Source organism: Brassica oleracea, chromosome C3 (genome assembly GCF_000695525.1).
Source record: "Brassica oleracea var. oleracea cultivar TO1000 chromosome C3, BOL, whole genome shotgun sequence".
Classification (NCBI taxonomy): Eukaryota; Viridiplantae; Streptophyta; class Magnoliopsida; order Brassicales; family Brassicaceae; genus Brassica; species Brassica oleracea.
The window spans coordinates 57,418,096-57,431,019 of NC_027750.1; the positions used below are offsets into that span (position 1 = coordinate 57,418,096).

At 33.0% G+C, this 12,924-nt stretch overlaps 1 protein-coding gene across 1 annotated transcript; it reads left to right on the forward strand.

The window, feature by feature from the left end:
* Positions 1–7,449: 7,449 nt before the first annotated feature.
* Positions 7,450–8,763, forward strand: LOC106333058 (myb-related protein 315-like). The gene is made up of 3 exons (XM_013771540.1): positions 7,450–7,684; positions 7,782–7,911; positions 7,995–8,763. The coding sequence occupies exons 1-3, from the start codon at positions 7,552–7,554 to the stop codon at positions 8,761–8,763; spliced, it is 1,032 nt and encodes a 343-aa protein (XP_013626994.1). The 5' UTR covers positions 7,450–7,551.
* The last annotated feature ends 4,161 nt before the right edge of the window (positions 8,764–12,924 follow it).

Genomic DNA, 12,924 nt, shown 5'->3' on the forward strand with positions numbered 1-12,924 from the left:
AAAAAAGACAATAGGATCCTGCTTTAATAATACAGATGTTAAACATAGTTTTTAAATAAGTTAAGAATAGGTTGTTTAAATATGAAAATTTTGTTGATGTCAAAAAAATAAATGAAAATTTTGTTTAGAATGCAATTTTGGGGGTTTCTTTTATAAGAAAAAAAAACTGAGAATTAAAATTTATGTGGCCATTTTTAATTATTTTAATATCATTTATTAATTTTTGAAATGGATTCAAATTTGAAACATATATAAGACAAGGATGTATTGGGGATATAAATAAAATAATCTTTCTTTATAATGAAAAAGTTAAATGTTGTGTGAAGTTATTAAAACCATGATGTATTTGTTTAATCTATAATATATAAGAGAATGAAAAACTTATGAAATCAATGATAAAATATTATAAACAGTGAGCCTTTGTCAAAAAAAATACATTATAAACAGTGAAGCAAAGTATAAGAGCATTCACAGCCTCCTTCGCATCGTTTTTCACAAATTAAAAAATATTAGAAATGTAAAAAGGAAGAAAGAGGAAGAGAGACTCGTGAGGGGGGAAGAAACTCTCAACTTTTGTAAAGAGACTATGAATACACATGACATTATGATATAGGTTGCTTTTATTTAAATTTTTAAAACTAATTAAATAACTAAATTGTGTATAAAATAATAATAAAAATATTAATGATGTTATAAATTAAGCATTGAAATGATCATCCACTTCTTTACCAAACTCAAGCACTATGATCATCCACTCCTTTACCAACTCAAGTACTATGATCATCTACTCATCAAACACTATGATCACCCACTCATTTACCAAATTAAGCACTATCTTTGTTATTTTATGTATTGTTGTTCACTATAAATACCATCACTCATCTCACTCTTTTGTACACCATAAACAAGAACAAGAGTTTATAATCAAAGAACCATTACATCTTCTTCTTCTTCCTTATAATAAACTCTCTCCCTTATACTAGTGTTATTTGCTTCCTACGGGTATTAAATTCTACTCTTATTTAAATTTCTCGATACTATAAATTATATGTTATTTTTTAACAATAGGTAATATAAGACGTATATTAGATATAATATGCATGGAAGTCTTACGTAAGGGCCTTAAGTGGCCACATCAACTGCACAACCATTACGATTTCGTATCAAATGGATCTCGTTTTTATGTATCAAATGGATCTCCTTTTTTATGTATAGATAAATGGATCTTTTGGTCATTGTCTGCTGACTCTGCTCCTTTAGACTGTTTAGGGTTCAAAGTCTTTTGTTTAATACGAACCAATTTTTAAAAATAATTAAGAAAACGAATCTATACGGGAACAATCTATATATAGTTTATTATTCTATCTCTTACATAAGTATATATCAGTTGAGTTACTCCATAAACATATGGCTCTTGATTGCTATTGCCTATACTCGAAATTGACGGCGAGTACGTTTTTTTTTTTTTTTATAACTTTGGTGTGATACTAAAAACTGTTTAGGTACAGTGACTAATCACCAAGAGACCCATAGAAATCCAGGTTTTCTTATCACTTAAAATGTCTGTGAATGACCAAATGGAATCGAACCCAGGACGGAACCTCCAGCTGGAACTTCTTTACCACTAGGCCAAGACCACTTGATTAACGGTGAATACGTTTGTGTTTGGATAAATCGCAAGAAAGACAATACCACATTATAACCGAAATTGTTTTCTGAAATTTATGGTGCTTAAAATGTGTTTAAGAATGTGTTTTCATATAACCGAATAAAGTTTTTAATTTTGATATTTTGTTGCACCTATAAGAGCACATCCATCCATGATATCTTATAAAAAATGAAGAAAAAACTAATATAATTTTAGACAAAAAACACTGATAATAGGTATTTCAAAACTTGAAAATATCTCAGTATTTTGTTTATTATTTTTGAGTATTTTCATTATATCATGAACGGAAGTACTTTAATATTGTGTAACCATGTGGACCGCCGGGCCAAACATATGTATATAATTAATCGATTAATTCATTTGTCAAAACGTTAATCAAAGTAATGTGATTTGGTCAACTATATATATATAAACGTGGGCTTCTCACCGTGGCAAATTCTCCATCATGCGCAACAGCGCAAGCAACGCCCTAGCTAGATTTTCGACAGAGTATAGCCTAATATAGCATTAACACCTAAACCTTATCCATAATATTTATTTAGACTTGACTCATTTATTTATTCCTTCAATGGCATAATCTCACACCTTAAAACGATTTCATTCGTAGTTAGACCCGATAGATTCTTCAATCTCAAACGCCGAGACATAACCATAATACTACGGGGTCTTTTACGTTATTAAATTCAACTTCTTTAGTTCTTTAAATAATCGCTAATATAGGTTATGAGAAATGGTTATGAAAGAGTTAACTATATTTAAGTAGTCTGTATGTGTGATGTTCCTAATAATTTGGATCTATAAGAATCAGTGATTAATAATATATATCTATCGTTTTATGACAAAAAAACTAAGTAATCCGTGGAATGTAAATAATATAGATTTGAAAGTGATACGACTATTCCTCTCAGTGCCAATTAAATATTCACAAATCTATTGCTATTCATATTATTTTTTTCTTGAAACTTATTCATAATTATTTGAAGGTTATGATCAATAATTAATCTATGCATATGTATTTTTATACTGTAGAATACTTTTTTATTGTTATGCTTTCTTTTGTAAGATGATATGAAAGAAAACCCAAAGTTTTTAGTATATATTACTCCATCCGTTTCACAAAGATAGATTTTTTAGTGTTTTCACACATATTAAGAAAACATATTAAATCACTATAATAAATATATTGTTTTCTGTAATTTTAATTTTTAATAATTTTTAACCGATAGTGATTCACTAAAGTCAATTAATTTTCTGAAAAATCACAATTTTTTCATAGAAAATACAAAAAAATTGTCTTTGTAAAACAGAATTTGTTTTCTAAAACATTTACCATAATGAAACGGATAAAGTATATCTTAACACCGTTCCAAAACAATTGTCGTTGTGGTTTTTCTATATTCATATTGGGCACATGAAATTCAACATCCAGAAAATCAAAATCCGTATGACAATTGTTAAAAAAAGGAACACATGTCGTTTAGCTAGTGGTTCACACTAGCGGCCAATGGTCCTCATCATATCATGACATGCAAAATGTACAAATGGTTTATTTTATTTAAGTGAAATGAATGATGACATTACCCTTGATTCATCATGTGAGCTTCCTTACTCTTTTTTTGACAGCCACAATGTTGTAAAGTGAATCAATCGTCTTTTGTGGAACCTGCTGTTTAGACGCCTTAGAGAAGGCTTCTCCATTTTTCTGTCGTCCATTCGTTAAAAACAGAAGACCTTACTCTTTATAATTTGATTTAAACATACAAGAAAATTAATTGAGTAATCACACACTTTGTTTTATCTATATTTATATATATTCAAATACAATATTATATATGTGTGTATATATATATATCTACTAATGTGAGGTTAAAGAGAGCTACTAAGTATCATACATAGTATATATCTCGATTTTGGAAGCACCGTATCCTAGTGGTTAAGGTTTAAAAACTTATACATTCAGGTCAGGAATTCTAATCTGAGACTATGCAATTTCTTGCAGATTGTACATTATAGGAAATCGAGGTTTCAATTTCCGGAAAAAGTGATTTATTAAACAATTATGCAGACTACGGAAGAACGATTTATAAGAGATTTTCAAAATGTTACAAGTGAATCCGGTCAGGTATGAATTTTCATAGGACGGCTCTGCAGTTAGGCATATATCCTCATAAAGTAAGTAGTATTGTCGGTTGTCGAATCGTCTATGTAATCTTTCTCATAATTGTAATATCACAATAAAACATGATATGAGTTAAAGTTGAGAAGAATCTTCGTAGGATGGCCATGATGATGCACTTAGGCGTAAATCCTCATAAGGTAGGTAGTATTGTCGGTTGTCGAATCATCTGAGTAATTTTTTTCATAATTGTAATATCATAATAAATCGGCGTTAAAAAAATAAAATAATATATATATATATATATATATATATATATATCCCGATCTGCAAAGAGTTGGGGCGTGTAAGTTAATTGTATTTTCTTTGACCAAAAAGGTAGTTAATTGTAATTTGTCAGGTGTACGTATGTTTTCTATATTATTATTAACTATCTTTTTAAAAGTGCAAAAATTAGTCCAAATGAGCAAAAACATGATATGAGTTGAAGTTGAGAGGGATGAACGAACGTGGTATCTTCATGTTGGCAACAGCTAATGTGTAACCTCCCCACAAATCTTGGAGAGGGACGCTCTTTACTCAATTTTCACCTCTTTGATGGTGTTACTCATTATCATTATTATTATTTTTTAAAAATATATTCATAAGATCATTATTTATAGTTTATCTAACTAATAAAGTTGTAACAATAATACTTATGCGGTTACAAATATAATGATATATTTCCCTCCAACTTCTCTCTTGCTTGAAACCCTAACGCGAGTGCCTCACTCTCCTGTCAGCGGCTGCGTCCCTTAGGCGGTCGTTGGAGCTTGCTCAACGGTGTCTCTGTTTCCTCTGTTTATTTTTGTCTTCTCTGTTATTTTAATTGCGGTGGAGGTTGGGCCCAACCGTGGTTCTCCGGTTCAGATCCGACGATCTTGGTAGCAGATCTGGGATGTTCTTCACGGCGTGGATGGGTTTTGAGGACGGCTCCTCTTCTTGCTTGGTCCTGTTAAAGTCTCGCTCCAGATCTCTGTCTGGAGGGTTTTCTATGCCACGGTGGTGTGTCCTTCGAGCTAGGCGGCGCGTGAGTGCTGGGTAAATCTCTTTTGGGCGTGTGGCTGTGTGGTCGCGTCTCCCTTATGTGGATTTGAGTCTGAAGTATCTCGATCTTTCGTCTCTCCATTTCAACTTCGGGTTTCTCCGGTGGTCGTGTGTGGAGTGCTATGTAGGTGGGTTGTCGGCTCTTTCCTGTGGGTACTCTGGTGGCAGCGTACGGTGAGGTGTTCTTCTCTTTTAGCGAGTGGTTTCGGCCGCGTTAGAATAGTGGCCTCCTCTTCGAAGTAGGTTTGGGTCCAGCGTGTGGCGCTCCCGGTCGCTACCTCTCTCTCCCTCTTGTGTTTTGGCGGTGGGTTTGCTCTGTGGATGTGGGTGTGTCTGTCGACAGAGACTAGGTTTCAATTGAGCTTTCGGCCTAATAGCTTGTTCGAAGGTTGTTTCGCCGGAGGAGCTGTGCCCAACCGATCCCTTTGCTCTATATGAACCTTGGGTTAAATGGATGTACACGGTCCCGGGACTAGTTGGTTGGAGGCGACATTCTTCAGCTACTAGTTCCGAACGACGGCATCGTTGGTTCGTGGACACCTCCTTGTATCGCCGGCTAAATAATTTTGTACGGGTTTGCAGGTCTGAGATTGTAATTCTTTTAGGAGGTCTTGATGAGTGGGTCACTCGGAAGTTGTAGGAGCCGTAGCATCAAGGTTTGAGGATGCCTTTCTCTCGTTAGCTAGCGGCAACCAGATGCTCGTTCCGCTTATTCCTCTTCTTCACAGTCCATCACTGCTTCGTTGCTGTCCGGGTCATTGTCATGGTCTCGTCTCCTTTCATCTTAGTATAATTCACTGTTTAGACTCTCTGTTTAGATTTAATTTTTGAATCTTACTTGTTGCTGTGTAATTTCTGTAATAAATTGTATAATATTTAATATTTTACCAAAAAAAAAAATAACGCTTATGCGTCGACAAAGCTCTGAACAAACTATTTCCTTATAACTGCGATTTTCTTTTTTTTTTTTTAGTTATGGGTTATCCCTGTACGAAATATAACATGTTAATCAGTCCTCTCTCGTTGCTCAAAAAAAAAAGAATCAGTCCTCTCTCAACAACGAGATTTACATATCATCGTCAAGCGGATCTTATATGCTATAACTAGATATCATTTATATAGGTTTTCATTATTTGCTTGATGAATTTTTTTTTCTTTTTTCTTTAAATAGATATATTATTTTATGATCCAAAACGGGATTTCAAGTTTCGATTACAAGCTCAATTTGAACAAAATGATCTAAATCAAACGTAAACTAAGTTAGCTTCGCTCAACCACCACCCCGGCGCATTCCACTAGTTGTCTCCGCAATCCTTAGATTATCAATTGCCGTTCTCAACCGTTAATGGTATCCACAAAGAAGGTGGTGTTCACCTCGTTTCCTCGGTTGCCGATTACTTCTCGTGCCATTACCGGAGTAGCTGGTTCTTGACGATCTCATCAAGCTTGTTCTCTCCGCCGACTTTAACCTCATTATCCGGGTGGAAGAGAGGCAAAGATAACATACCAGAGCTTCGAGAAACAATAGGTTGTGATGAAGGCAAACCCCAAAATCGAGTGTTCCTTAACCTTAAAAGCTGACTCTCCACCTCCGCAACCGGAGACACCTCGGTGAATATTTTAAATACTATAGATGGTTATATATGAGAAATTGATGAGATTAATAAAGGATCTTGTTTTTATTTCTTAGGTTGATATCTCATATATATATATTTCACGATCATGATGAATAGGACCAACAAAACTTCATAATTTCAACGTTACAGCAACTTCACGAGTTATCAAAGTTCCAATATAACAAGAATTAGCTTATTAAGCTTAATGATACTTTTATAATAATTTTATATAACAAACTGCCTGATCACCGTTCCATCAAAGGTTTAACATAAGTTCAAATATACTCGAAAGGAAAACATGATAATATTTGTTATCAAGAAGAATATTTCAAAGACCTGCAGTGTTGTAATAAAAAGTTTCAAAAAAAAAAGAATATTTCACAATTTCTTTTTGTAACATGGTCGTTGCATGTTCTCTTGGGTTTGAATTTGCTTATAGTGTTTTACATTTTCTTAAGATTTTTTCTTTGCTTACATTTTCTTAAAAATATTTCCAAACGAAATTTAGTTATCATATGGAGATTATACATGTAGAACGAAACATAAAATTTCTTTTTAACTGTATGTATGTGCTTTTCATCTATGCTTTTACAAGTTTACAAAGAATAAAAGGAATATCGTTAAATTCCATTATGATAAATGTCTTGTACAATTTTGTAAATGACATGTAAGCATAAAAACAAACTCACAAGAAAAGCCAATAAAAATGCATGTGTACTTGTCTACTTCTGATATAAAGACCATAAAGGTGAAAATAAAACAGAAAGAAAATGGTGACAAAAAAAAAACAAAAAGCATGATAAACAGAAAATATATAATCTGTTTTAAATAAAAAGGACACGTATACAATCGGGAAACAGAGGACGGCACCGAACCAATTGGACTTCCCCTCTTCTTCAATCCCTTATAAATACTTTGTACTTTCCCTTACGTACTCCTATGACCTTTGTTTCTCTCTTCTCTATTAATTTTCTTAAAGCTCTCTGATTAGCTCATTATTGTTAAAGCCTGTTGACCAATATTGTGATTAATAATCAATCATCAAGATTCAAGAAAAAAATCACATGGGAAGATCACCTTGTTGCGAGAAGAACGGGCTCAAGAAAGGGCCGTGGACGTCCGAGGAAGACCAGAAGCTCCTTGACTATATCAAGAAACATGGATATGGTAACTGGAGAACCCTCCCTAAAAATGCTGGTACGTCTCTTAATTTACATTTTTAACCATGTTTTGAGTAATGATGTTATCTAAAAGTTTCGATAGTTAAATTTTGTTTTCTTCACTTAATTATTAGGTTTGCAGAGATGTGGCAAGAGTTGCCGATTAAGGTGGACTAACTATCTCCGACCAGATATAAAGCGAGGAAGATTCTCCTTTGAAGAAGAAGAAACAATTATTCAGCTTCATAGCTTTTTAGGAAACAAGTGAGTATAGTTTTGATTTTGTCGTGACAATAAATATTTTCTTTGAACTATTTCAAGATTCTTATGTGTTTGCCCTTTTATAGGTGGTCTGCTATTGCGGCGCGTCTGCCTGGAAGAACAGATAACGAGATCAAGAATTTTTGGAACACACATATAAGAAAGAAGCTACTTAGAATGGGGATTGATCCGATGACTCACAGTCCGCGACTCGATCTCCTCGACATCTCATCCATCTTAGCATCATCTCTTTACAATTCTTCTTCGCGTCATGTGAACATGTCAAGACTCATGATGGATGGTCATCGTCAGCATCAACAGCAACAACCATTGGTTAACCCCGAAATACTCGAGGTAGCTACCTCTCTCTTCTCTCAAAACCAAAACCAAAACTTCGTGATGGATCATGATTCCAAAACCCATGATAACCACACGTCTTATCATCATGATGTTAACCAAACCGGAGTAAATCAATACCAGACCAACCATCAAGAACTCCAGTATTGCTTGCCACCATTCCCCAGCGAAGCTCACATTAACGATATGGATCATCACGGAGAACATACGTTTGCTTTAAACTTGAATACGTCGGTCCAAGATTGTGATATTCAGTTGTTCAACGACTATGCAAGCTCTAATTTTGTATTAGACCATTCTTATCTAGATCAGAGCTTCAACTTCGCTGATTCGGTCCTGAACACGCCATCCTCGAGCCCGACTACGTTAAACTCCAGTGCCACGACTTACATCAAGAGTAGCAGTTGTAGCATTGAAGATGAAATAGAAAGCTATTGCAGTAATTTCATTAAGTTTGATATTCCCGATTTCCTGGACGTTAATGGTTTTATTATATGATTTCAAGAAACTAAATAAAATCCATTAGGATATATAGTTGTTCTTTTCATGTATATTGTAATTTTATTGTTTTTATATTTCAAATTTGTTTACATGTAAAATACTATTTTCTCTTGTTTTTTTTTATTCTTTAGAGTTTATATTAATACTATAGTAATGGAGTTTCCATTATTGATTTCCACTTTTTATTTAAATATTCATATTTGTCGGCTTCACTTCTACATTTGCATTGTAATCTCCTGTCAATATTATATTTGAATCAATGATATAATTGATATGAGGTGCTAAAATTTCCTGACATAGACATATAATAAATATTTCTAAATTAAGATCATTGACTTAAGAGGCCAAACAAGTGTAGTCCAAATGATTTACCATATACCATGTAAATTTTTATTTATTTATTTTTCTGTGGTCACAAATCCACCACATACATTCCCAGCAAGATTCTTAAGTAATACTACTTTTAATTAATTACAAATTAGTAATACTTCAAATTAGTTAAGTAAATGATACTATTGGTAATTTGGTATTTCCTTTTATATCATCTTTATGAGGCTAATTAAGAGTCACTGGAGGCTCCGTTCCTAAAAGATGTATGTTTTGGAAAAAAATTTTGTTTCAAAAAGATACATTTTTTACTTTTTCAATGTATGATTTTATGAAAAATTGTAAGTTTCAAAAAATTTAATGGTGTTTATTGAATTTCTATTGGCTAAAAATTATGAAAAATTGTTATTTACAAAAAACAATACATATTTAATGAATTTTCTTAATATATGTGAAAAGTCTAGAATATGCATCTTTTAAAAACAGAGGGAGTAATTATTTCTAACTTTTTATAATTAAAGACAATTATCATATTAGGATTTGAGTTTTCGTTCATAAAATCTACTCCCTCTGTTCCTTATAGATCCATTTTTTAGATAAAAAATTTGTTTTAAAAAGATACATTTTTTACATTTTCAAGACATTAATTAATGAAAAATTGTACTTTTCAAAAAATACAATTGTGTTTAATAAAATTTCATTGGTTAAAAGTTATTGAAAATAGCTAATTAAGGAAAACAATGTATTGGAAAATACAATTTTAAATGTTTTCTTAATAAATGTGAAAAAACTATAACTGGATCTTTTAGGAACGGAGAGAGTAATACGTAAAGGTTAATTTATTTCCATACGCTTTTCTTTGTAAACGATACTCAGAGTTAGAGTGGAATTTTGTGCTAATTGTCAATGCCACTTGCAAGCGGATCCAATCATTTAAATACTCGTTTTTGAATTTCAAATTTACAAAAATACACACAAACACTTAAAATGAAAGATGTATATTAGCTATATCTATCTAGCTTATTTAATTTTGCTAAAAACATTTTAAGAAAGAAAATAAAAAATTAACAACAGTGTAACCTAATTATAATAAAGAATTGAGTAATTGAGAAGTCTGGAAACCAAAACACATTATATATTACTAGGAAACATAAATAAACTATATAGCTACTATATACACATTTTTAAAAAAGAAAGCTACTACTATTCATGCAGAAGAGAGACCCACTTAAACCCGAAACCGGCGGGAGTCGCCGGCCGCGTGCAGTGCACATGCATAAGATGTCATTCATCTTCCCTTCATCTTTAGTCTTACGTGCAGAAGTTAAAAGTGTAATTAACTACTGTTTCATGGGATTACAGAAAGTATATAATGGTCTTACGACACGTGTCAATACAGTGACGAATGACGATGAACTGGCATGTAATAAAGGCAAAAAGGAAAGCCTCCTTATTGAAATCACGGTGTAAGTTTTTTGTAATCGCTTTACACGCGTAGGTATCAGTCACCATTTAACATGGAGCACACGTGGAACTTACTTATGTGTTGTGAACGACGATTTGTGTATGAGCTGTTATTTCTTGACTGCTGGATTGTCCCCTTTGTTTATTTTTTGTAATTTTAAAAACAAAAGTAAAATAACAATAATACTTTGTGATCTGAATAAATGCTGTAATTTTGACATATGAACGTGTTTTTTTTTTTCATGTATTGTTTTTCAGTGGACTCTCCAAAAGGTACATTTATCTTTGTCAACTATTTCTTGCTGTATATTAGACGATGACTTTTTGGCGGTTCTGTTCTTCTTGTAGGAGACCCCTAACGATTGTTGCCAAAATAAAGAGACCCTAATGATTTATTTTTCTAAGAGACCCTAATAATTTTCTGATCACTTCTATAGTTTTTTTTGTTAATCAACTTAATCCACTTTTATAGTTATATAAGGATAGGTCTTCAGTTTTTTTGTTTGTGTGTAATATGTACATAATTAATCTAAAAAGCACGTGTTAAAGAAATACTTTACAGTTTATAATTATCCCTTTGTAATAAGATGAAATTCTAGGCTATATGTCTTTATACAACCAGATTAAAACGACTTTTTAAGTTGTCTGCAAAATGTTTAGAACTCAACTAAGATCATTACCAAATTCTTGTTTTCAAAGGTTAACTTTTTTTTTCTCTTTGTTTGTTGCTTCGTTTAACATTTAACTTAAACAAGGTCGTCGAGTATATATCAAAGCAATCTATTGACCAAAAAAAACAATCAGACAAAGTCTACCAAATATTAATGTAATTAAGCAAAAATTGGGCGGTTGCGTATATGAATTTAAGATCCAACGCAAAAAGGTGAGTTTTGTTTTACATGCTCCCGGTTGCTTTAGTGGGGATGTGTCTCCATGCTCGTGGCCAACAAGAAAACGTGTTTTTTTTCTTCTCGTATACGATTCGTGTTGTGTTTATACTTTATAATATACTAAAAACAAAAACTTACAGTCAAATTTGGACGTTCAAAAGGCTTACCTAGTTTAGTTCCCTCCTAAAATCAATTTGTTATTTTTTTTTTTTTTTTTTTTTTTTTTTTTGTTAACCAAGAGGTGTCTGAATTTTAGGTTTAAATAATCCTTTTAGACAAGGGAGATGGACTCTTTTTTATACCAAAACATAGTATAAATCCTCTTACCACTGGATTTCGAACCAGGAGCACAATATCACCAACGCATGTGCTTAAATCAACTGCCTACCGGTGGTGGTCAATTTGTTATTTTCACCTAAGTTTTTTAGACAGCTAATAGGTTAATACTAGAGCTATATATATGTGCCGAAGACAAAAATGTTTCGATTTCATTCAAAGACATTATTCGGTTATTCTAATATTAACTGATTTTTTTTTTGTATATGTAGTAATTGGGTTTTTTAAAGGTTTTTACGGTGTTATTATTGGTTTAGGTATTACTCCACTAAAGAGAAGAGTAATACTATTAAACTATTGTCGCTCAAGAGCAGCTTTAACAGGAGTATTTAAACAAGGGTTCTAAACATTAAACTCGTTAAAAAAAGAAAAAAATAAGAAAGAGAAAATACATACAGAAGAGAGAGGAGAATAAGTCCTTGCAGACGAAACTCTCTTGACGTTTTTATATCCTCAGTCGACAGCTGTAGTTTTTCTAAAGGCCCAATTAATAAAAATAAATGAAATCCAATAATCTAATTTAATTAATATTATTTTTATTTTTTTGGAAACTTACAGAGTATGTTTCCGTTAATGTTGCTCCAAGAGCACTCACAGTTAGAGATGGCAATTGGGTTGTACCGACCCGCCTTGTCCCGCCCCGCCGCGGTACACGGTCAATGCGGGTCTTCGCGGTACAGGTCCGCGCGGGATGCGGTTCCTAGAAGAGCTGCCCAATCCCGACCCGCGACTTGCACAAGCCTTGGCGGTACATGCCCGCGGGACTCCGATCTTCATCAACACATGCGCTACTGATGGCAATTGGGATGTACTGACCCGCCTTTCCCGTCCCGCGATCTCTATCCTGAGCATAGCACCTGCAAGAAAAAGAGACCAATAGAGATGAGAACACAACATGTCCTATGAATCAGTTGAACATAATGATGCTCAGCCAAAGGATTGAGAATCATATCGAAAGCGGACATAGAAACTCAATGTAACATAGAAACATAGAAAGAAAGAGATCTATGTAAGAACACAAGTATATACTAGTAACGTAGTTATTGTGTAATTATCATAGAAACTCAATGTAACATGTTAATATAGATCAGAATGATAGTGTCCTTCATATGCTCATATCATTCTCCTCCTTTATCATAGA

Excerpts from the sequence above, each read along its gene's own strand:
- LOC106333058 (XM_013771540.1), top strand. The coding sequence starts at position 7,552 with ATGGGAAGATCACCTTGTTGCGAGAAGAACGGGCTCAAGAAAGGGCCG. Across the intron at positions 7,685-7,781 it reads AACCCTCCCTAAAAATGCTG|GTTTGCAGAGATGTGGCAAG; the intron begins GTACGTCTCTTA and ends CTTAATTATTAG. Across the intron at positions 7,912-7,994 it reads CATAGCTTTTTAGGAAACAA|GTGGTCTGCTATTGCGGCGC; the intron begins GTGAGTATAGTT and ends GCCCTTTTATAG.